This window comes from Choristoneura fumiferana, chromosome 16 (assembly GCF_025370935.1).
Source record: "Choristoneura fumiferana chromosome 16, NRCan_CFum_1, whole genome shotgun sequence".
Lineage (NCBI taxonomy): Eukaryota > Metazoa > Arthropoda > Insecta > Lepidoptera > Tortricidae > Choristoneura > Choristoneura fumiferana.
The window spans coordinates 15437880-15465065 of NC_133487.1; the positions used below are offsets into that span (position 1 = coordinate 15437880).

General features: G+C 35.0%; 1 protein-coding gene across 3 annotated transcripts in view; it reads right to left on the bottom strand.

Annotated features, from left to right (window-relative positions):
* Positions 1-26307, bottom strand: part of P5CS (Delta[1]-pyrroline-5-carboxylate synthase) — a 45588-nt gene extending 19281 nt beyond the window's left edge. The window contains exon 1 of one of the 3 annotated variants that reach the window (XM_074099631.1): positions 26218-26307. In XM_074099631.1, coding sequence (XP_073955732.1) covers positions 26218-26259 — 42 coding nt within the window. In that variant the 5' untranslated portion in view covers positions 26260-26307. Of the gene's footprint in view, positions 1-16984; positions 17203-24406; positions 24653-26217 lie in introns of those variants that run through there. The other 2 variants (XM_074099629.1, XM_074099630.1) reach the window with 2 other exon arrangements.
* Positions 26308-27186: the final 879 nt, after the last annotated feature.

Genomic DNA, 27186 nt, shown 5'->3' on the forward strand with positions numbered 1-27186 from the left:
TCTGTGCAAATAAACCAAAACCAGGTTCTCAATGTAACTAACATACGTGTGGACAGAAGACGAAAAGTATGTACACGCTGTCTACGCAATAAAATGTTACGGGAACTTTTTTATTACATTCTGCAAAGAACGCCTGGGCAAAATTGTATTACGCAGCCGATATTAAAAATAATGTTTACTCCCTTTCCTGAGACTGACTTCGTGAAAATTCTCAGTGAGCCTTTTGATCTCAATGTAATTATTTACGTAAAAAGTAGCGTTTTATGAAAGTTTAGTGGAGTATGTGATGAACAAAATTATAAGTAAATTATTAATCTTTTTGATCTCCACTATACTAATTTTACTGTAAAAATAAAAAAAAACCGTCTACCTTAATAACTACATTTTTACTTAATTAAGTAGAAACGAATTGGCTTCATTTTTTGTTTAATTACTTCTCTGTTCTGAACCTAATGAATATTTATACTTTTTTAATAATATGTAATTTAAAATATTTTGGTACCCATTTGTTAATAAAATATATGCAAACAAACGGACAGATGAGGCGACCCCCGTTCCGGGTCGTACTTGGTCCAGCGGGTCTCGTTGGCCATACTACGGGGCAATACCGCTGGGGTAATGGGTACGTTTGGGCCAAGTACGATGCGGACGGGTATTGAGTAGTTTATATTATTTATTTTTTTTTCATTTAGATTTTAAATGTTTGTAATATTTTTTATTGCATAATTGTTTTTGTTGTTTTAGTATTAGGTATTGATTTATTTTGATATGTACTGTGTTATGTTGTACTTATTAATAAATAGTTTTAGGTGCAAAAAAATATATGTAAATATTTTGTAAACATTATCACTCAATAAAGTTCCGTGTGGACCCCTCGGTAAGCAGAAAATTTAAATATACGATGAGATGCAAATGTTTTTCACTTCTTAGCGGCGAGCGTTAGTTATTCATGAACTCGTCTATAAAAGTAACTTCAATTTTCCAACCAAAATAAGGTGATAAAAGGTAAAACTATTATTGCTTTTGAGACAATCTTTTTGTGGCAGATGACGTATGAGGCGGAAAGGTCGTAAATTTATTTTAGTGGCTTACGAAAGGTGAGGGCTCAGGAGTTCCCTGATCCTTCAGCAATTTACTATCGACTTGTTTCATTATGGGCTTATGTATCTTCAAGACAGATTTTAGTTTTTGTTTGTTACCAAAGAAAGAAAGATAGACAAAACAATACTTTTCAAAAACCATTTTTTAGGATTTCGTACCTGATTTAGCATTAACTGAACTTTTATAAGATCTCGTTGTTTTATGTCTGTAAAATCTGTATTACACACTTATTTATTTATTATGTATTTATTTATTTAATGAAATTACACAGTACATACATGTTACAGCAGTACAACCCCAGTAAGGGTGTTGCAATAATATAACAATGTTTAGGTAACTTTCTTAAATCTAATTACCAAACATTGGTTCTCTTCCAACTTATTCGACATACAGTGTGTTACTGGCAGCCAGGCTTTTTTAAGGGAGGTTAAAGTAACGAATTTCTGTAACTTAACCATGTCATTTTTTTTATTAATAAACTAAAATGCAGACTTTGTTAACTTTCTAACAAAATTATAATTGCCAGCAATGTACAGCAAAGTAAATTGACAAGTAAGTGTAAATGACAGCCGACGGATACTTTGATAATTAACTACTTGTCAATTTACTTTGCTGTACATTTCTGGCAATTATAATTTAGTTAGAAAGTTAACAAAGTCTGAATGTTAGTTTATTAATCAAATTAATGTAAAGGTTAAGTTACAGAAATACGTTACTTTAATCTCCCTTCACTTAGGATTCGATTTATAGCATTCGAACATTGCGGATATAGACAATATCTGATTTTGCTATTTCTGCTTCTTTGGCTAGTTGAAGTATAATTTTGAGTGTTTTTTTTATGCGGCGATTTACAATATTCTATATTGCTCTCGTGTCTGGCATTTTTAATGCGCAAATTGTCCCCACGTGAATTCTGGAATTTTACTATCAAGTTGCAAAAACTACAATCACCGTACAACGTCCCTCTCAAAGAGAGTTTACTTTGACACTGGCGAAATTGTCCTATTAATTAGCACAGAAAAGCCATATCTTAAATGAGAAGAAGAAGGGTTCACTTAGGTTGCGTTCAACTAACTTGTAACTTGGTGAAATCAGCAAGCCGCTTTCAAGAGTTACTCCACAAAATGAGTAATAATGTAAATTTACCCAATTTCAGATCTAGACCATAGAAGTAAATCCAATTAACCTTACTGATGTAGCTAAACGACTTAGGGCAGAAGTTGTTGACACTGCTGTTAATGCTGCTTAGGTCTCCAAACATTTGCATATTTAAATATTAAAATAAGCGTGAGACATTTAACACCTGAAGGTGAGTGGTTGGATTGTGGCGCGGCGAAGTGGGTAAAGTTACAGCAGGAAAACATTCCACACTAATAAAAATAGTACCTACCTACGTACTAGGCGACCCAGCTTTAATAATATAAAAATCTGTTGTATTAACATCCTTGCCACTCTGACGTCTATAAGAGGATGCCTATTATATCCTTCAAAACTTGTAATAGACTCTCATGAGGTAACAGACCCAACCGAAATATGTCAAAGATTTAATGAATATTTTTCAAATATAGGGCCGCTCCTAGCTAACGAAATACCAAGACAATTCCATGATAATTATACGCATGCTTTAACGCAATCCACCTCTCAGAATTCAATCTCGACATTCGATTTTGCAATTTAGACTCCAATTGTAGTGTTGGCCTTGACGGGATCAGTACTACAGTAATAAAATGTATTAACACCCAAAGTAACGCATTGCCAATTACGTGCGGAGTCCCTCAAGGCTCAATTATTGGACCCTTGCTGTTTGTGTTTTACATCAATAATATACAGGATTTAGCACTAAACGGCCATATTACTCTCTACGCAGACGACACTTGTTTGTTTTACTTCGGTTCATCTATACAAGATCTTATTGCACAGGCTCAAGACGACCTGAACACACTTTATAATTGGTTCCAGTACAACTTGTTAACTATTAACATCTCCAAAACTTGCTACATTCTGTTTAAAGCAAAAAATAAACAAATACCACCCCATCCCCCACTGACAATTAATAATGTCCCGCTCCAACAGAAAGGTAACGAAAAATATCTCGGTCTGTTTTTGGATAGTAAGTTAACATGGAAAACTCACATAGAACACGTTAAAAAAAGATTACTACCGCTCCGTGGTGCTCTCCGCAGCATTGTTCGATGCATCCCACACAAACTACGACTAACACTACAATACTTTAGTAAAACGTTTAGTAAGTTGTGCTGCTAAGCTAGGCTGAAGGAGCTTCAAGAAAAAAAAAAAACAAAGAAAAAAAATTAAAATGCTTTTTAACTACCACTATTTAACACCAACCAAAAAAATCTACGAAGAAACCAAAATAATGAACATCCAAAAGCTATATAGATATAACATATTATGCATTTTTGTTCGCAAGACTAGATAAAAACATCCGCACCGACTTGTCATTCACTAAACGAAAAAATGTTGTCAACCACCGAATTCGGCGAGCTAGTTTTATTGTCTCAACGAAACATAGAACGGCATACGGCAAGATGATGCTCACTAATGAAGGAGCTCGTTTTAATAATGAAATACCCTCGCATATTAAAAATGTAAGCTCAATTTCACGCATTTAAACTACAGTTAGCAAAACATATCATCATCATCATCATCAGCCGGAAGACGTCGACTGCTGGACAAAGGCCTCCCCCTTAGAACGCCACAATGAACGACAACTCGCCACTTGCATCCACAGGTTTCCCGCTACTCTTACGACACATATCATATCAAACAAACAACAAACAATCACATCGCTGATACAAATGCGTGAAGTGTGTACGTTACCTACCTACTTATCTGTTTGTGATTGTTTGTGAGATTTATTACGTAAGTACTACTTATGTTCAATGAACGCGGCGACGAACATCCATTAAAATTGTTTTAAGTTAAATGATGTTATCACGTAAGTGAAAATCATGTCTTTGTTGATAATAAATTTCTTTAAACCTAAACCTATGTGTATCGTGCTGTATAATAACCTTTCTGACGAGTTGAAAGTGTTGTATGGTAGATTATTTAAAACAAAGGGCTGACATGATCACTGTTTCTATAGTTTAAGGACTTTTTGAATTATACATCGTAATACCATTGTAATTTGAAATTTGCATGTTGATCTTTATTCTAGGCATATCGTGAAATGGCACCATTTTATGAATTGGCTAAGGGACATCCGCCATATCGTTCAAAACTCACCGTTTAACGATTTGCTTAGTGACGTTTAGGCAGATCATGAAATTCCTAGGCATATCATGAAACGCCGCCATTTAATGATTTGGCCAGTTTAGGCAGATCATGAAATTCCTAGGCATGAATGAAACGCCGCCATATCGATCCTGGCACTTCGCCGGCCGCTGCCTCGGCACGCTCGCTTCGCTCGCTTGGCTCGTGCGTTGTGGTCACAATTCGTACTAACAACTCCTAGCTTTGCTCGTTGAACCTAATTTTTTTCTTTTTTTCGGCATATCACGATGTGCCCGGAATAGAGCTAGGAATATCGACGAATGCGTTGCTCTAATCGATCTGCCGTATTGTTTTTCAGGCACATCGTGATATGCCTAGCCATTTCACGACATACCTAAGAATTTCGTTATCTGGCGGATTTTACGATCGGCCGCCGACATATCGACTGAATACTGTTCCTGATGATACCTACTCTTAAGACCTTATGCAAACGTATTCCAGCAAATAAATATTTCATTTCATTTCATTTTATTTCATAATAATTCAATCAAATAACTTATTTCAGAAAACCAGATTCCATGATACTTAAATATGTTAGATATAATTTACAAACATTAAGAATAAATACTGTGCTTGTGAATATAGCTCCTGTGACAGACAGAATTAATTTACTGAATCAGGCATAGCATGGCGAACGGTTGTTGCTCTGAAGATGAGCTTTGATTGCGTTCAAAACGCGTCAGTGTGGTGTGGTGGTAGTGATAGATGGGTTTGTGTGTGTTCTTACAGTGTGGAGGTGTAGGAGCTGCATGAACACGCATATCTTGCATAAACTTAGCTATCATAAAGGTCGCGGGTGAGCAAAGATATTCTTTTAGTTCATCAGAAAGAAAGAAATAAATAATTTATTCGTGACAAAGTACGAAATCACAAAAATAAATTAAATTTTAAGAAAGTTTTATGTCACCAAGTGGTCCCAAATCAGAAAAATTGCCGGTCTTGCGAACGGCGCTGTTTTTCCTTTGAGACCATCTGATTACCATACATTAAAAATAAATCCAATTTATAAAGTGCAGCATCAGCGGGAAGACGTTAACTGTAGACCAAAGGCCTCTCCCTTAGGACGCCACAATGAACGCCAACTCGCCACTTGTATCCACAACTCCCTCATTTTCATTTCCGCGTTCTGGAAGAGACATTCACGCCCTTACCTCTCATCACGATGTGTGTAGAAGGCGACTAAAGGCAAATCTACAAGACGGGCAGCAGCGTCTTTTGCGTAGAATTAGCGCAGTACTGCGATTCCCAAGCCGTCTGCCAAGCGTGAAGTGAAGATGGGAACCCCATAGTGTTGTTTATTATTGACCTACTGTACATTTTCTCCACTCTATGTTAATAGATAATCCGGAGCAACCCTGTTCGTCACGCTGAGCTCACCGCGAACATCCTTGCGTGGGTGAGATTGCTTATTATGACGTATAATTGGACGGGGCTTACCTTAATTAGAGGTAATTTAAATGAGTGTGACCCTACTTATGGCTGATTGAGCAGAAAACATCGCAAACTAGACTTTACATGCGTATTCGGTCGTAGGGTAATTTCCTGCATAAAAAAAACCATTTAGTCCAAGGGTCGGCAACCTTTTAGCAGACATGGGCCACAAAGTGAAAAAAATAGATAAAGGCGGGCTGCACATGAGTGCGCGTGTTGCAGCAGCCGCTGAGTCGCGTTGCTCCGAAGACGAAGGGCTACGGATTAGCCCGAAACATGTCGAGCTAAACTCGATTTAAGACGTGAGTTATCCGGGTCATTATATTTAATATGAGATATCTATTTATCTATTGTACCTAGATAGGTACAATTAGTGTTCCGGACAACAGCTAGTGTATAAATAAATGTTACCAAGCTTCCATCCTGTGCCACCGCAGTCCAATTTCACACATTAGTCGCACATAGAACTAAAATGCCACTGTAACTCAGTGGTCACCCATCGAGTCCCAAAAATTCAGTCCAGCTGCATTTAAACCATTTATGCGTTTCAAGAATTAATGAGGCATGGTCGCCAGAGCAATTACCAAGCAGCAAACGTTTTGGGAAACGCTTGTCTGTAAATTAAAGTAGCTTGTAAAATAAGCAATGTTATTGCCATACAGGGTAAGTGGTTTTTATCATCTTTAATATTCCTCCTTCAAGCTCGACGTATAGTGAACCAATTTGATTCCTGGGCCACCGTAGAACTTTATCATAGTAAATAATTTTATTTGTCTTTTACAGTGATTATCAAATGATGTAAAATGTCATTACGAGCCGGGTAGCTTAGAAATGAAATTGGTTGACCCGCTGACCAATGGTAAGAGACGGGAAACAATGGCCTACATAAGTAAGTAACTACTTAAGGCATTACGGTACTGTTTTGCCAAGAAACTACTCGTAGTAGCTGTAGTAGAAAACTGTGTTTGTAGTACAATAAAAATAGTAGCTGACCAGGATAGAATCGCATAAAAAATTGCAAAGTGGCCATACATTAGTAAATACTTAATTGAATACTTATTGTTTTGAAAATGTAGAAAAATGATGCGTTAATTTCATTAATACTGGTACTATATACTTAAGTAGGAGCCAACTAACCACGACCACTAACTCCGGTGGTCTCCAGAATCACCTTGTACTACTTAGTAGGATATATATCAAAAAATTAAAGTATTTATTCCTACTTTTTAATTGTTTTATTCCGCAGTTAAGAAAATGAAATAAATAACTGATAACGCATACTCAAACTGACTAAAACAGAACAAGGTCCGGCAAAAAACATTTTTGAATTCAAAGCAAACAAAAGAGTTGCCAACGTCAAAACAACACTCGTAACCTTTGGCCATTACGGGTGGCTCTGCGTAGAAATATTTCATACGGCGTAATATGCCGCTTGGGCGCCGTACCCGAGACGAGACAGCTCCAGCAGTGCCCAAAAGTCAGTGTTGCCAGGTTACCTGTTTAATACAGGAGATGTGCTATTCTTGGTTGACGTGTACATACTGGCATTTTTTCCCAACAGAGACAGGGTTATGTTGACGTTCATTTTTCAAACATTTTATTAATGGTGTTTATAATTAGTAATAAACTAACTGTTGCCCATGGCTTCGACCCCGTTCCAGTTTACTTGATTAATTATGTTTAACACGTCTTGGCAATAACAAACATAAAATTGGAGATTATGCGTGTACATACCTACATTTTGGCAATTTATTTTAATTTATAAATTTAACAAAAAGATAATGATGATGATGATGAATGATGAGACGTTGGAATAGAAGGAAAAACAGTACCTAAATAATAATAAAATCAAAATAAAACTATCCTCAACATAACATAAACCTACATAAAAACATAATACTAAATTAAATTAAAAAATGGCCCCCGTGGCATGGTGCTCAAAAGGCTGGCAGCACTTGACAGCATTTCCTCGGTAACAAATAAGTAACGGACGAATGTCCGGCGCACAATGATGCTTTTAATTTACTTTTTGTTCAGATTTGTAGATTATAGCCTTTTGCTTAGATAGAAGTCCAGAAAATCAAAAATAATGTTTCTTTAGTGGTTAAAGGTAAGTTCGGCATCTGCTTTATTTTTTGTCTCCAGTTTAACACTCATGACTTTTTACAAATTTGACCTGGCAACACTAGCTTTGGCAGTGCCCTGAAAGCATACACGGCCAACCTGTGTCTAATTCGTACCTTTATTTCTGTAAATTGAATATAAAAAGGTCACAATTGCACTTTGAAACTTAAATGGCACGTAAAAATTTAATGACGCCTGGTTATTTCCGCGGAATTTATTCGACCCCGTAATGAATGGGCTTTGAGAGCAAAATGAAACCCTTTTTGACACTTTTCCCTTAATTCAGTCCTAATTGTGTCCTGGGTCTTCCAATGCGGTTTGTAATTTTGGCCGAAATGTGAATTAATATTTAGAGAAAGGTTTTTAATTGGATTCAGTCGGTGAAATGAAAACAAATGATGTCTGATTTAAGATTTCGATTTGAATCAATAGGAAAATTTGCTCCAAAAAATTAGGGGTGTTTATGTTTCATCATCGTCATCTTAGGAGCCACTTTTAGCAATTTCAGGTTTAAAGTTTGACAAAAAAGGTACAATAGTGCCAAAAAAATTAAAACAAAATGCTAAAAGTGACTCCGAAGCGGTAACGTTTCGTGTGCTCAGCCTACCCCATTTGGGAATACAGGCGTGATGCTTGCGTTTGTGTATGATCATCATCTTGGTGTATATTTATTTTATGTTTAATCAAATCAAATACTGTCAATGAAATTTTTACTACATGAAGGTTTCGATAAATAAAACGAGTATTCATTTGTTTCATTTTATAATGGCCAATAACGCTTAATAATTAACACAGCCAGGGAAATGCGGAAGTCATAAAAGAGAATAAAATGGTTTCAGGTATGAGTAGTAGTTATACGATGAAATTTAACAATGCCAAATCTGCAGGTGCGGTATATTTTTTGCACATTTTTTCTCAATAAAATGGAACTGTCGCGTTGTAAAAATGCTTTGTACTATTCCGTGAATACTATGTTCTATGATTAATGTGGAAAATTCCGCTTCTAAATTATTTTTTCGCATGACTCCCTTTTTTGGGACGGAGTTTTAACGTGTTTTTTTATTTACATTTTATTCGTGTGTTCTTCGAACGTTTTTAAATTTAACCGGGCGAGGGCAACGCGGGAGCTTTGGGACCGTAACTAAAACATTTATTCTTTCTTTCTTTTTGTTTCTAATATGTCACCAAAATCTATTCGTGGGCATTTCTCGACTAATTGGAAAATCGTTGTCCTTGGGTTTTTTTTGGAAAAACGAGTTGGGGTAAATGTCAAAGAAAAATGATTTTGTGTTTAAAAACAACCAAATTTTAAAACTTGTCTAATATTATACCAAAAATAAAACTACCAATTTAATTTCAATTTTTCAAACACCCCAAAAAACAGTCCCCTGACATGTCCCCATCACAGTATTTGATAAGTATCGGATAATATTAGCCATGTGTTACAATTTAGAAAGATTTTTCTGTTAAACTTAAAAAGATGATTACACCATTGATGATAATAAAGTAGTATTTCAATCCATGTGCATGTCATTTTATTAACATTTTTAATCAAACATTGTCCCAAGAGTACAAAAACAGTACCCTGTTGCCTGATTATGATTAATATAAAAATAATTCATAAGATTGACGTTTGTGCATACATTTATATAGGTCTACACAACACTGTAGTTATGGTCCAAAACTATTGTGAACCGACTTCAAAAAATGTGGAGATTCTACGTTCCAGTGTTTGTATATATTTTAACTGTTCAATTCATCATAATTTGAAGAGAAAGTTTGAAAGGGACAGTTCAAATTTTCCAATTAGTGAAGAAATACCCTCATATCAACTAACAACGTCAAACAGATAAAATGGCCTCTTACTCATTCTAATTGCTCCATTGCATTTAATCATAATTTTACTCTATAAATAGCCTCATCACCATCAGTCACAAAACACGTGGCAGCAGCAGACAGGCACGTGCATTGTGCACTCGTGAACAGTCAGTAATTGATACAAGCGGTGCACCTTGACCGCAGTGCCTAGCGGCATGAGTGCAATAGGTATGCAACCATCTAGGGCTCGAAAGAGGAATTTTAACCAATAGAGGTAACACTGGGTAATTAATACCACAGAATAAGTAATAGTATGTACAGAAGCCTCACTATCGTACAAAAGTGACGTTTAGGCATAAGAATCGTGCCTACCGTATGCTTCCCTGTCTATCGCATAACACGTTTTCTCTTGCAAGCGGCACGTGTAGTGGAATAGCACACTCTAGGGGGCCCCAGACATCTACTTGTCGCCGAAAATAAGATCGCGGAGTGAGCCGCGCCTGGTAATACATACTGGGGATAATATTGGTAAATTTTTATTAGTCTGGACGTTAGATCATCAGAAAATATAAGATAGAAACATGTCGAGCTAAACTCGATTACGGAGTAATCCGGGACAATATCATTTAAGGTAGGTACGTATTGGTTCTTTTGTTATAACCTAAGCAACAGAAACAATACCTCTCCTTGCAGTCGGGTAAAAAGTTGAAAAACCCCGACTTGGTCACTTCAAAGTTCAATATCTCAAAAACGGCTAAACCGATTTTAATGAAACATGTAAGAACCATTGCTAGACAACCTGCTTTCAAATAAAAAAGCGCATACAAATCGGTCCACCCGTTTAAGAGCTACAGTGCCACAGACAGACAGACAGACAGACACACATAGCGGTCAAACTTATAACACCCCTCTTTTTGCGTCGGGAGTTAAAAAAATGGTGACGATAATGAAATGAAGATGATTTTTTAGCACCGCGTAACATTTCGACGATCGTATGGCCAATTGGTTAGAGAACCTGACTACGAAGCTTGAGGTCCCGGGTTTGATACCCGGCCGGGGCACATATTTGTATGAATAATACGAATATTTGCTGTCGGACCTTGGATGTTTAATATGTATTTATCTAATTATAAATATGTTTATCCGTTGCCTAGTATCCATAGTACAGCTTTGCTTAGTTTGGGTCTAGGTCAATTGGTGTCAAGTGACCCATAAAAAAAACATCAGGCGGATTTTTAACTGTTTTTAATCTTCATAATTTTTTGGTTAATTAACAAAAGGAAAAATACTTTTCCAATATTTTGTGATAATTTGACAGACTAATTAGATTTTAGATAAGTAGCCTGTTGCATTATAATTACTTATACAGGGTGTCTCTGAGCATGAGGCTTTAAATTCAAGTTTCGATTTTAAACGCACGACTAAGTTACTTTTGTGTTGCAACATTTTGAAAAACTTGAATTTATTTTATTAATCTTCTAATTGCAATCGTTAAATCAGTGTATCGGACATGGCGACGTTATCGCTGTTTCTTGGTACAGGGGACTTTAAGTGTTTTTGACATTTTGACACAGTGATCATATTTTTAAAAAGTTGCAGAACAAAAGTAGTTCAGTTATGCAAGTAGAATTGAACGTTCAATTTATAGCCCCATGTTCAAAGACACCCTGTATAAAGAAAGTAACAAACAGATAGACAGACAGACAGAGTTACTTTAGTATTTATACATTTGTAAAGATTATTATTGCAGTGTGTATATTTCCTTAATGCTGTTTAGTAAACAATCCGTGTTAGATTACCTAACAGTTACAACTCTCAACTTCCGTATTTGTCTTCTTGACACAGCATACCATAAACACAATGGTTTCACAGCATACACGAAGTAATAGAGCTCGGCAAAATAATGTTTGCAGTGCACCTGCTGTCCTTGTCAATTACAATGCAAATAATGCGATAACCTAGTTTTGTATGTATAAAGGTATAGGAAAATTCCAATAGAATAACTAAATAATTAACAGAATCCTACTTATCGTACTAATATTATAAATGTGAAAGTTTGTGAGTGAGTGAGTATGTTTGTTACTTCTTCACGCTGAAAAGGCTGGACGGAGTTGGATGAAATTTGGCGAAGTTTATAACCTGGATGACCTGGATTAAAACAAAGGATACTTTTATCTCGATTTTCCCACGGGATAGGGATAAAATCTCGAAATAAAAACCGCTGGGCTTAGAGTCATAAAATTTAGTATGTAGGTTGCTGGACGTCTGAAATAACACATAGGCTACTTTTTATCCCGATATTCTCACGGGATAGGGATAAAATCTTGAACTAATAACCGCTGGGCTTAGAGTCATGAAATTTGGTACGTATATAGCTAGACATCTGGAATAACACATATTGCTACTTTTTATCCCGATATTCACACGGGATAGGGATAAAATCTCGAAATAACAACCGCTGGGTTTAGAGTCATGAAATTTGCCATGGTTGTTATAATATAACGTTATTATAAACGTTATAATATAAAATCGCGGAATTTCAATTTAACTGCTGTATCTAATGATTTACGCGTGCGAAACGGCGGGTAAACGCTAGTATGTTATAAATGCGAAAGTTTGTGTGTGTATGAAATTTGGCACGTCTGGAATAATACATAGGCTACTTTTTATCACGATATTCCCACGGGATAGGGATTTCAACCGCAGAGTCATGAAATTTGGTACAGTTGTTCTTAACATAACCTCAATGAAGATCACGATATACATTTTGGGATTTCCCAGGGGAATTTTGTAAAATCCTGGAATTTCAATTGTAACTACCAGATCGAATAGTTTACGCGAGCGAAGCCGCGGGTAAACTAGTATACATTATTCTAGTGTTCTGGCATTCACAAAGAGAGTCCTTCAGTTGTTTATCGGTGTTTACAGATACTTAGCGATACTAAAGGGCTGTTTCACCATCCATTGGTTAGTGTTATCTGACGGTTATATGTGATGCCGTCTCTATTTGCTTTCTTCGAATAGGTGGAGATGGCATCATATTTAACCGTCAGTTAACACTAATCAGTGGATGGTGAAACAGCCCCTAATTATCAGATCTCTTGTTTATTTTTAGTTAGCTTTGGAGCACGCTCCTCACATTGACAGCTATATAACACCCGGTAACTATAAGATAACCTCGCGTATAATCCTACTAATATTCTAAATGCAAAAGTTTAGATGTTTTTCAGTCAAAGTGAAAATATCTTTATTCAATTTAGGCTTAATAAGCACTTATGAATGTCAAAAAAAACTACCACCGGTTCGGAAAAATCCGGCAAGAAACTCAACGAGGTATATTTTTTTAAACAGATTTACAATATTATTAAGTGATATCTATACGTCACAAGTATTCAACACAATTTTATTTTTAATACAGTATAGGTTCGCTATTTGAAGGGATCGCTAATGCTAATTATGATTATAAAATGCCTTTCGGAACTCGAAAGTCCCGTTATACCTGCTAAGCTGGCAACGTTGCATTTTTGTTACTTTTTCTCGATTATTCCATAAAAATGTAATGAAAATTAAAAATATGGTCTGTTAGAACTGTTCTTAATATATAAGTTAATGTATCTACTCCAATAATTATAGAAAAACTAACAAAAATGCAACGTTGCCAGCTCAGCATGTATAAACGCTCTTAACGTTCTAGTTCTAGTTGTACCTACTGAAAACCTAAGGGTGTACAAGAAGTCTCTTTTCTCACAATTTCGTAACTCATTAAGTTCCCTTATTATGTCCAAAGCTGCAATTAGTGTCTCCGAACTGATTGGTGGCTCCTTTGCCACCGCTTAGCGGCCTCCAGAAATCCGAGTTAATTATGTGTTCGGACCACATTTCGGACTAGGGATGTACAATTCGGAACGATATTTTAGGAGATTAGAAGGAGCGCATCTTTAACATTGATCATTTTTAAAGTCATTTTTTATATTGATTTTTTTTTTTTTACTTGCAATCTTTACCAAATCGCAACGCATGCTATACTTAATATATTATTGTTAGCTTCGGTTTCGCAGATAATATTATGCACATTACTACTTGTACTATTATCTATTTTTTTACACTACATAAACGTAAATTGATCGATTGTGCCAATTTCTTAAATTTTACATAGTAATTTTATTTTTGGCTGACATTTTATTTTAATTTGCTACTATCATAATTATTTTTTGTATATATTTGATAGGCAGGAGTGGAGCAAGAGAGGAGAGGCCTTTGCCCAGCAGTGGGACACAAAAATAGGCTAATAAAAAAAAAAATTTGAAGATTATTTTGTGAAGTTCTTATAATTACCTGACATGTGTATTCATAATAAAGAAATCTAATCTAATCTAAACCATTTAAGTCAACAAAGCTAAACGTTATTTGCTCGGAGAACATAGTCACATTTAAAAATTAGTTAATTGACCCGTAATTTTACAATTATGGACATAGGTTTTAATTATGCCCGTATGTATATTTTATTGCTAAAATTAAAACAACTCTTCTTCACATCCTTCGAACATAATAATAAAGTTAACTATATAACACACACTACTGCATGTAAACGATTGGAATTACAATTATATTCTAGATCGATTAATGTTTTCAATTCAGAATGCGCATGGAATCAATGATATACTTCTCTATCTGATTCTTTGCGATTCAAAATATCGACTCATAGGAAAAGATCGGGCATCCCTATTTCAGACTAATTAAGTACACCAATTGACAGCGGTATTCAGGTACTTTCGTAATCGTCTACGAAACTGTTTGCAAAAACAGGGATTTATATTTCTACCCCAGTTTTTCCTATAATTACTCTTTTAGCAGACTTGCATGGACTTTTAAAGTCGCTGAACTAATGTTGTTCAGTTTGACGAGGACGATCTAAGTTTAAATTTTTTGCTCGTATTACACACCCGTTATAGTGTTGACTATTATAACTCTGAGTTAAGTGCTAACCCATGGATAAATAGTATCAAAATATATAGAACTAAAGGGACTACATTAAAAAAATAATAGATGTACGTTTGTTTGGCACGTGACACAAATTACTGAAGCAATTGACATAAATTGGTAAAGAAAAATTGGTTTATAAGAAAATATGGGAAACAGAAAAACTTTTACCGGATTAAGGTGACGGGTTGAAGTCTACCGTTGTCGTGACATTGGCGAAGGGTTTGACACACCACGTCATAAATAATAGAGTATATATAGGTACTATCGAGCCAACTGAATTGTGAGCCAAAGTGGAACCCTTTCACAGATAATGGTAGCGTCATTCCTTTGTTTGACAAGGGAAGTCATTGCGAAAGTTACTGCGAGAACGTTCTAGAATGGGTTCAAAATAAAATGGTTTAATAGTACATTTTTTAGTATATTGTTTTAGCATTATAGAAACGAAATTATAACTGAGCAAGGAATATGGTATAATAGGATGGTCAACTAATATTACCTAGTAATTAGGAAATACTTACCAAACTTCTTACCACTTCTAGTGATCGGATTGACTTGAAATTTGGTATAAACGTACGATATGTACGTTGGATGACAATGCAAGTACCTATATTCAACAAAAAAACAGTCAGCAATTTTTTTAAAGAAACTACTGTGACACTCGTATTAATACACAATGTACATAAGACCGGGTAACTCACATCGTTAATCGAGTTTAGCTCGACATGTTTTGGGCTAATTCGTCACCCTTCCTCTTAGAAGCAACGTGATACGGCGGCTGCTGCAACACGCGCACTGCGCGCCAGCACTCTGCTCGCGTGAGCGAGCAACGAGCGTTGCTCCTAAGAGGAAGGGCTAAGAATTAGCTCGAAACATGTCGAGCTAAACTCGATTTAGAAAGAGTTGTCTGTTATATGATCTTTTGATATGACGGCAAAAAAGCTTGAATTAGCCTTGATTTTTTAACAGAAACTTACGTTGTATTTAAGACTCGTCTAGGTACAAACAACAATGAACGTAAAGTATAAATCGTAGTCTTCCAAGTTTAGATCTACACTCTACATTAAGGATTACACCGACTTTGTAAAGGTCTGAAACTGAAACTTGGTAAGCTGCCCCAAGTTCTGTTTAGTTATGGACGGTGAAAATAACCCGCATAACATTAACTTACCTTAAGGGAATGACCTTCGATTCATTAGTTCGATTCCTTAGTTTTTTAATGTTTTTTGTAGCTTATTATATTAACAACAACGGCTTTAAGCAACATAGTATCCCATATTTACTTCAAAGTTCATTGACTTCCAGATACTTGGCATCAAAGTTGAACAATTTTAGGCCAAAAAACTGGTTTTCTGGCCATAACTTTTGTGTTAATTAGTTTCAAATGAAAACCCTACACCAGTTTTTAAAGACGTCAAAGACGAACCCAAATATGTAGATTTCGTATATGTTAGATCTTTCACGTCAATAGAGATACGAAATAAGTGTTTTTTCAGACAATGTTTAAAAAAATCATACAAAAATTAAGTATATTTTTTTTTCAAAATCCGGTAGACAAAAATGGAGATAAAAGATTGGAGAACCGATAGCAGTTTGACTTATAATTCTAAGTGTAGTGCAAAAGTAGGAGATACGATTCAAAACTTGTCAAAAATCGATGAAAACCTCGGGTAGCCCCTTAATTAGTAACCATTTTAGTAGTGCCATGGATCATAACAGGAGATCAATGATATGATAATGATAATGTATAAGGTGTTAATTAAATAACTGGAAATTGGAAATAATTTGCTCAAAATCGAAAGTAGAATCGATTATTACACTGTATTTTATATCAGGATGCGTGTGTTTTAATTTAGTTTTAAAATTCAATTAAATGTTTTTGCGGGGTTACATATTATAACAATAATTTAATACTGGCCGTTTTCCTGTCACTTTCGACTGTCGCCAAAAAAGTGCGAAGTGCAACTGACGAGCATTTAAAAGTTATGATGATGCAAGTTAATTTTGAACGAAGGATAATATAATGCAAGATTTGGCCCAAAAACAGACAGGGCAAGCTAAATAAGAGAGTATAAAAATACGGCTATGACCAATAAAAAGTTTCACAACAAGCTGATAATACTTTAGCATTGCAAAACTATGACGATAGTTCTTGATTAGGAAGGAAAGTTTCTCTATTTAAACCTTTGAAGTCCAAGAAAGTGTAAAAAACATCAATATCATTTTGAAAACTTACCTCAATCGCTAAGTTTGTAATGAACGAAGGCTTGTCATTGCCAACAACTGTATAGAACCTTCTTCCAAACCTTTTCACCAACTTAGAACTTAAGTACATCATATTTATGTCACTATGCACTTATTACTTCACTGTTTTCACTAGAGTCGGTAATTGTACTGTTTTTTTACTATCGCTTCATTGCAACACGACGTACGCCGTAGGCTCGACAAAATAAAATGATAAATGCAAAACAAAATGAGAACACTTATCACAGCTAGATAGTAATAATGAAATGTTTAACGCTTGTTCAAATAAATACTACATTTTAAATGACAGTTATTATCGACAAAAAGTTATTTGCACTCAACTTAAGAGTATATTTTTGTGCTCTTATTGACATACTCATTGTGAGGGTCATTAAGGATCATACAGATGATTTTAAATTTAGAACCGTTCCTACTATGCGAAAGGTAAGTGTATAAGAGGGTTATAGTTTTTTTTGTATATCTATTTTTGGTCCTCTCTGTTAAACGACTAGACGGTTTTGAAGATAATAAATATGACGTATCAGATTCGTCAAAACTATCGGAGTGACATGCATAGGGTATATATATACGTATAATGTTTAAAAAAATCGAGGGATATATATTTATTTTCATTGTAAAAATATGGGTATCACATTAAATGGTAAAATTAGCTATTTATTTGTTTATGCAAACATTTTACAGAAACATCAAAACGATATAAAATAAAAAATAAAATAAAAATAAAAAACCCGACTGTCTTCAAAAAACTTTAGACAACATCCAAAAAGGAAAAACAAGTCTAAGAACTCGGTTAAATAACTTAAAATTCAGCAGTCTGGACCCATTCTTGGGAATTATTGAACCAAATGCGACGAATTATTTTAATACAATAGCGACGTTGTCGCTAATATGCATCTGTTGCAAGAGTTTGTTAGTTTAGATGCAATTCAATAAGTCTGCACTCAACGTCATCCTTCTAATAGATGCTGCACGCTTGTTAGCGGTAACTAAATGAACCTTGGTCTATATCATCTTGATTGTTTGTGCTAGCGAGCCATGTTTATAGAATATCTTTTATAAGTAGCTGAAATCTTACAAGATAAGCAGATAATCTTCAGCATTAATCGATATGGCATCAATTCTATTATTTAAACAACTAATTTATCCTACCAATAATAGATTGGACAACAAGAGCATAAAACGAGCCATTTTACCCAAGACGTTCATATAGCCCAAGCTGGTACGGCGAGGGTGGATAGACACGTCGAGGGGAAAATGGATTTAATGCGCAGGTTTTACACTCTGCTTTTCACTTCGATTGCGAGAAAATGAAATAGCAACATTTGAAAGAATTGTTCACTTAGTATGCACATTTTATTGTTCATGCATTACCATATATATATATTTTTATTTTATTGATTTATTTTGATTGATTTGGTTGATTTTTAGTTTTGTATAAATTAAAAAATATTAAAAAAAATGTAGAAACTTCTTTGTTTGTGGCTCTTTACACTTGATTGCCTTGGTCTTAAACGAAGATTTTATTTTATGCACTAGGGCATAAGAAGTAATTTTATGTCGCCTAGATCCAGCATGAATACCAACTTTACGAGCATGAGAAGTGAAATAGTACATTGTGTCTTAAGGGCGGTAAATAAGGAATTACGAACGAGAGTCTATTAGAAGCCCGAAGTCGAAGACTGAGGGCTTTAATGAGTCGATGTTCGTAATTCTAGTACCGCCCGTGCGACATACAATGTTTTTCATCACATTTGCAAGTAAAATTTTATATTTGTAAAAGAAAAAATATAATTCTTCCAAATATTGGCGATACCTTAGGCTGTGCTCTTGGCAACGTCGCCCTCAACCTCCCTCAGCACGCGCCGCAACGTGCGTTTGCATGTGGTGGTCCATGTTGTCCTGCAGCAGCGCGCGCAGCGCCATCAGTACGGGCACCGACTCATTTACCGACCTTGGGCTTCATGGCAAGAAAATGTGTACGCGCAATGACTCATTTACCGACCACGGGTTTCATGACAAGCACATTAAGGTCGAGGGTTTTATTTGGGGGGTTGCAACTAAGGTAGCCTGCATGTTACGACACTGTTTACGAGCAAGTGTGATGAAAAGTCATTTTACGTCGCCTAGATCCAACATAAATACGAACTTTACGAGCATGAGAAGTGAAAAGTAATTTTCATGTAAAACGGATCAACGCTTCTAACTCAATCAATCAATTTTTAGAAAAAATATAGCTCTATCGAAACTATCGATTAAAAAAACAAATTTATTTAGTTTATTATAAATCAGAATAACATTACAAAATTTTATAACTAATTAGCTAATAATCTTTATTCTTTAAGATTTTATAACTAAGGAATGCGAAGGGTGGGCGAGCCCTCATCTATAATTAAAATATAATGTTCACATATGTTTCCATGCTACATGCTACTTATATCTATATTGCTTAATACTTAGTTGTTATTATTGTAGGTATATGTTTATTGCCTGGCCTTGTTTACTTCTTATTTGCTTTATTTAATGTAATGTAAGCTAACTGTATTATCATTCTATCTCCTTCTTTTGATGATTCCGTCAATGTTGAGGTTGAAAGAGAGACTATCGGTTGGCCGTTGTCCGGTAGGCTTACTACACGTACTAATCCTACAACAATCCTAAGGTGTAGAGTTTGTGAAGTTATGGTCACAAACTCTACACCTTAGTCAAAGTAATGTAAGCTTGGCCGTTTTGTTATACAAGAATTATTGTGTTAATACATTTTTGACCTTACTTACGCCCATGTGATGGTAGCAAAATGGCCTAGCCACATATTTTGACTAAAGTGTAGGGTTTAGAAGTTGGAGACGTAGTTAAACGAACGTAATTCAGTCCTACCTAAGGTACCTAAGTAAGGTAAATAAGGCAATTAATGTGAATACCTGCCTTACCTTAGTAACGTTTTATTATCCACGCAGGATGTTTCAGTTGCCAGCTTTATTAGACTTTATCCACGTGCTAGATCGTATCACATTGTTTATTTCATTACTCTTATCTAAAATACAAGACAGTATAATGCTGATAATCGGTTTATTGCCACATGCGTGGTCGCTGCATGTTTTGCAACCACGATTACGTATTAATTATTGGTTGGTGGCTTTAATAATACATAAGCTGGAAACAGACTGAACGTATTGTCAATTAAGGTTGAAAAAAATAGATTAGGTAAACGTACTGAATGATCGTCAGTCGTCACTTTACCAATAACTGTCATCTTTATTATGACATCCATTGGGTATATAAGCAACGAGTTTCTTATAAATGGAACCAAAAAATTCTAATAGCTACTTAGTTTATTATGAGTCTATTATATTATAATTATTACTGCTGTATGGATGGATGGATGGATATATATATATATATATATGTATATCCATATATATATATGGACGTTATTGGCAATGCGTGTTTTAACAGATTTTGTAACAATGAAGCTGCCAACTTAAAGTAGGTATCTAATTCGTTTCAATATTTTTCCGGTCGGACGTCAGTTACGATGGCCCTGTGGTTTAGTGATTAAAACTATTCAGTCATATTCATAATGTTGTTCTGGATTCAAATCCTCCTGTTAGATTTTTTTTGCATTTTTATTTTATATCCTAATGTTTATAGACCATATTGTTATGTTACAATAGCTACTTATAAAATAAAATAAAACACATGATTTAAACCTTTGAAATACGGCTAGGCTTTTTAACAACAGCAAATAAGACATATTAAGGAATTTCTTTCCTCGAAAGGATTTCCTATTTGAACTTTTTGAAACACTCAAAAACAACTGATCTTAGGATGTCGTAGAATCTCAGAAATATGTAAACATAACCCACTAAAAACATAAATATGAACGCAAGCAACTTAAAGTTCTTTAACGGCTTCGTTAGTAAAAGACATGAAACCTAACTCTCCTTTGACTATGTCAGTGGCTGGCTGATTACATCAAGATATGGAGTTCGATATTACGCAAATACGTTCATATACCGCTAACAATAGTTTTGGTTATGAAATTTTGATTGTTTACATATTTTAGATTATCATGTTGGATATTATTCAGTTTATGGTTTAATAAATGAGGGCATATTATTGCAACTGTTGTATACATACTTAACACAAACCAATGTTTACTAATTTATGTACATTCTTATGTTGCCGAATTTATGACTATTTAGATGACTACGCTTTTTGTCACTCTGTGGTGTATACATATCTTTGACCTTGACTGTACCAACCAGTTTTGCAACATTCATCGCTTGAATGATTAGGTGATAAAAACACGTTATATTGTTTGGTAACAAAGTTCATTGTAGCCGGCATTTATCAGCGACCTCTAATTGGTTCACAATAAAGATGTGTTATCAGAAGGGTATTAATATTGTTTATTAATATAAGGACACGTTTGTGATCCGGTTTAGTCCTAAAAATACAACACTGCCTTGTGTTGGCGATTTCCTGATTTATCATCATATTGCCACAAAATCTGAAATATTTTGGCAATTTTTATAAATTTAGTTTTTTTTTTGTTAAAATAATTCATTTCATTGAGAAAAATAAAGGTTTTTGGTTTCAGTATGTGTCTGTTCTTCCTGATAGTTTCTTTTTCATAATTACGAGTATACTTAAAGTTCGAAAAATAAGGCTAGCTGTGGGAAATAAACGATATTTGCTCAAACCATCGTTCTTTCATCCCAATTTTTGATGCGAAAAACGCCCGAACTACATTTGCAGATTACTCCCTGAGACATTTGAGTAATAAGAGATGTTGAAGGAAATTTTTTACCCGCACATTTTCAGAAACATTCAGTTCACACCGAGAGCTCCAGTTTCGGCGGTCGCAAAAAATCTTAAAGAGCAACAGTTCGTTGCAACAGGCTTCTACCTAAAAGGTCGTATATCTACGGAGCTCCAGAAGACATACGACTGTTTAAATCGGCACAGAATAACTTGCATTGAAAGCTTTTAAGGGTCGCCTTTTAGCCCGAGGTTTTTATTTTGCTCACTTCGTCGGTATTCACTCCGCAACACTTAGTTTAATTTAGTTTAGGCAAGATATCTGTATAAGTATCAACGTGCATCTGTAATATGAGCAAATAATTAAAGCATAGGTCATTCTCGTCAAACAGAACAACATTAGTTCGGCGACTTTTAAAAATAATTCGTTTTTTAATTCTTATTACGCTTTTAAGTTAATTCGAAGAAGCAATGTAAAGCAAAATGCTTGATGTTTGTAGTGTGACAGGCGACGTCAGTTGTGTTCTAGGATGGCGTGCATTGATAGCAGTATTTAATTTGTATGAAAAAAGGAAGATTCAAAGACTCCATTATTTTTAAAAGTCACTGAACTAATGCGGTTCAGTTTGACAATCTATGTCTTAATTTTTTGCTCGTACAGGCCACACCCGGTATATGAAAGTAAAGGTAGCAAAATAAACATAATATGTTTGAGTATATTTATCTTTACATATCATGTTGCTGTATGAAAATAACGAGCCAATTTTCTCTCATCAAACATTATTTCGAATGAATATAAATATGTAAGAAGGCAGTTATTGTGATATTTTAGGAATTATGAATAAAATTTGGCATCGTTACGTTTCACAGATGGAATCAAAAAGAATTCGCAAATTTAATACATGAAAATAAGATTATAATAACGAGCCATTTCTTCGCTAAGTTATGGATTCAGAGAGCCTTACAAAATTCGAAAATCGGAGTTCGTATCGTACCGTCCCTCTCACTCTCGTATTAAATGATATTAGCGTCAGCGGGACGGCAAGATACGAATTTCGAATTTTGCACTTCGTGGTATAGGACCTGTAACGATTTACGATACGGTAAGTTAAGCGAGCGTCTCATTCAACAGACATTTCTTTGAACACTGTCTATTATTTGAATGTATGAGCGCTTTGATATAGTACCTGTACATTTGTACATTATGCATTGAGTGACGGGGGTTAATGAGGAGGCGATATACCTACGTAAGTCTATACTATTATTATGGTCGTCCTTTTGATTTCCGTGGTGATTATTATTTTGTGAAGTTATGTGTCTGAGTCAAATAAGGACGGATTCTTTTTGCAATAATAAACAGAGATAGACTGCAGTCCATCGTTGGTAAAATATGTGAGTTGTACCAAACCAGCTGTCATAATATATTCAGTTAATTAAGTAAATTTCTGCTAGCCATCAATTACTACAACTTTTTACTGAGCTGGGTATTTTTTTGTTAATTCTGGTAAGCAAAATATTACTCTTTTTTGACGAGCTTTGGCGACTAATTTGACATGAGTTATAGTCATTGTAACTTACCGCAAATCACGCTACACACACAGCACAGTATATATACGTATACTTTGCCCTTAGCATTGTAGCTATAAAGTCGCAGACTGTATGGGCACTTACATACAAATATTTATAGATATTTGTAAAACGTAATAAAATGATAAGTAAACTCTTTATCACGAAATCATTAGCTGTATAGAATGGTTCACGACACAGAATTAAAAATAAGATGAATATTAAACGGTGACCTAGTTAACTTCTCAATGAGTTACTGCAGAAATGGTGGTTCAAAAAGCATTAAGGTACGGGAGAGGCGAAGAAGTGGCTTAGGAAATAAACATGATGACATTTGTATTCGTGTTATGTTATTCTTTTGTCGATGATCAAGATTCGGTGAATAAAGTAGCGACCTTAAGAGCAGAAAAACTGAATAATATCTCACATAATGTAAAAGTGTTACATATTTTTTTAAACATCAAATAGCAAACCTATTTTTTTTTTTCATATATAATTTGGCTGCAGAAAATCAGGGCTATGGTTCCGTACTCAGCATTGCCAAGCCCTTTCAGTTTTAAGTAATACCTTGTTATGTACCTTATTGTTACTTTGTTTAAATGCGGACTAAACATTTTCTTTCTTTCTAAGATTTAAGACCTTTATCCATGCAGAAATGCGATTAGGTTTCCTATTCCCGCGTCACCGACTGACGGGCTTTGGCAGAAAATTTCAAACGTTCGTATTTTGGGTGACTTGCTTTGAAAATATTTTCGAGGCTAGAATAGCTGATCCGGAAAATCCAATCCGGAACTGCAGAGCATACACTGTTTTTTCTAACCAACCGTCAGTCTCAATTACTTCGAAAGTGCAGGTTTGAGTGATCAAAAAATGTTGTTACTACTTTGAAAAAATCTCGTACCTATCTCAAATCAATACGTCATAAATCAAGGGTGTTTCAAGTTAAGGGTTAACTTTTGACTTGAAATAATGTTCTAAGAGTTCACTCAGGAAAGTTATCGATTTCGAGGTAGGCATAGGTACGAGGTTTTATACTTAAAAGCATTGACGATGTGTAGTTACTTACACTGAAGTTAAATCCTTTTACACTGAAGCAACGTACGTTGTTATATCTAGAACTATCTCCAATAAAACGGTTCTTTAGACATCCACGTCTAAGACTTAAAAGTAGGGAGTTATAACACATTTTTCACTGTTTATAATTAACACCAAATTAAATACTGGCCATAAAATTTATGTCAAATGTCTTTTGTTTTTGTTTTCAACTATGCATATTAAAAGCACTTCCAGGTCCTACTTCATATAATTGACTGTGTTATAAACTATGCGATTGTGGCTTATATGTCAATGAATATACTCGTGTGACGTAAGCGATAACATATAGGTATACGGGATGTTGCAATTTAAATAGATTATTAGTTGTAATGCATTTTATTTACATATTACTGCGCTAAGAATTACGGCTCTTGTTAATTTGCCTAGTTGTGTGGGGTTTTATCCTTTGTTAGAGTAAAATGATAGTTAAATACTACGTTGAACATATTGACTTGCTTATGAATCTTCTCTATTTAAAAGCTATCAGTGATATGATTATCAGTTATTGATTAAGTTTGTAACCTTAAATGGGTACCTAATGAAATAATTTATTTTGAAAAACAATATCACGCTGTAGATCATTATACATTATTTGCAGAAACTGACGAGTGGATAATATTTATTAACGACATAATAACGAAATAACTATTTAGTACAAAAACATGGACTTCATTAATGTGCTTGCTTTTTAGGGTTAAGCAACATTTATAAAACCCGAAAAAACTCCAGGTGCGTACCCGGATTTGAACATTTTGTGCTTAATTATTACTGTCAAGCTGTCAGGCTTTTGAGGTTCCGTACCTCAATTTCAAATTAATTTATTTCCGCTTGATTTCGGGTACAAAAAGGTTACATAAATTGCATTAAGTTTCACTAAAATCAACCAAACAGGCATATTACGCAGCTGTTTTTTGCAAGTGACAATTTTGCCAATAGTGGGTAAGTATAATAATTGGTTGCGATATTGAGATTCAAATAGGGAAAATAAATTTTCCCAGAATTATGTCGTTTTTGGTCTATGTCAAAACTTTTTTCTTAAGAGGCGTTCTAAGAGGAGGGACCAAGTCAAAACAAAAACTAAAGTAAAACATGCGTTTGATCTTTTTTTTAAATCTAACTGACAGACTAATTATATGTAAGTTAAGGAACCTAGCTTATTGTCTTTGTTTAGTACAGTCACCTGCATTAATATCTGCTGCGAAACGTGCTAAAATATCTGACACGTCCTACCGGTCCTAATAACTTGAAAATTTCATTTTTAATACAACTTTTTTGCTGACTGCACTTTTTGTTGACTGCACTTTTTGTTGACTGTATTTGCATTTTCATCCAAACTACATTTCCGTACCAAATTTCAAGTCGCTACCATTAACTGTTGAGGAGTTCCGTCCTGCGGAGACGATCCTGGCCGGATTATCAGATGTCTTGTCACCAGATTTATATAGGTAAGTATGCCAAATTTCAAGTCAATCCGTCCACAGGAAGTGGTTAAAATTTAGCTTCCGAGATTTGACCCAAATAAACTTAAACGGGCAAGCTACATAAATAAAAAGCTTCTAAAAATAGACTCATCACACTGACGCGAGTCCGACTCGCACTTGGCCGGTTTTTACCCCCTTATTCATAAAACTTAACAAGCCTATGTTAACTAACAAATGCTTTGTCCCTTTCTAACAAATACAAATGTCGAAGTGACAGATAAGGACAAACGAATTTTAGCGGCATTTTAACTCAAATAGGTTTGATTGTCGTTTATGAATAAGGGGGTTAATCTTTACTTACCCATTTATTCTTACTGATAGCAGCTATATCGTTGTATTCCATTTCTAACTAATAAATACCACTTATGAATTCACTTTAGTTTAAACACTGCCACAATGTAATCTACTTTATCTCGAAAAACTATCTGATCAACTGAACGATTGCACCGATTGTACAAGTATAATATCTCCCATATGCATTGGAGTACCTATGACAGGAATTGGAGACTGTACACTCGAAGTTGTCGACGATTATGTATACCTGTGATAAACAATCCAATTAGGTAAAGTCTTCGAGTAAGAGGTTCTCGGTGATCCAGCTCGATTCGACACCGGGATGCAATGCGATATTATCTACGAGTGTGCGTCCAAATAGCGCAGTGTCTCAAGACGATAGAAAGCGTTTGGACATTGTGTGTTTGTTGCCAGTGATGACACCCGGAAATGAAATTAAGCCTCATAAAACGTCGATTGACGACCGGATACCTCAGTGGGTAGAGAACTTGAATTCGTAGTTTAGCTTCGCTTGAGGTCCGGGATTCAATTCCCGGTCAGAGCAGGTATTTGTATGAAAAATACATATCTTGGCTCTCGAGTCTTAGCTGTTTAATATGTATTTTAGTAAAAATGTACCTATTTTAAATTTAGACTATAACAAGTACTTAAAAATGATAAAAAATCTACCGCCGTTTCGAAAAAACCTGAGTGTTATACGTGTGTTCTTTGATCCCCACGAAATAGCATGAAAAATAGCGCCAAATTAAGCTAAAAGCAACTCTCGTTATTAGTGTTATGTGTCCACGTTTGATAGAAATACGTCGTAACTTGAAATTGCTAAGGTACTTAATTTTAAAAAGGCATGAAGTACATACTACTGATTGTACTGCTGCTAGATACTTTAGGATGGAGTCAGATATTGCAGGTAATAACCACATTTCCTCAGACACGCAAAATACGAGCAGAAAAACTGCATTAATTAAGTCTAGGGCAG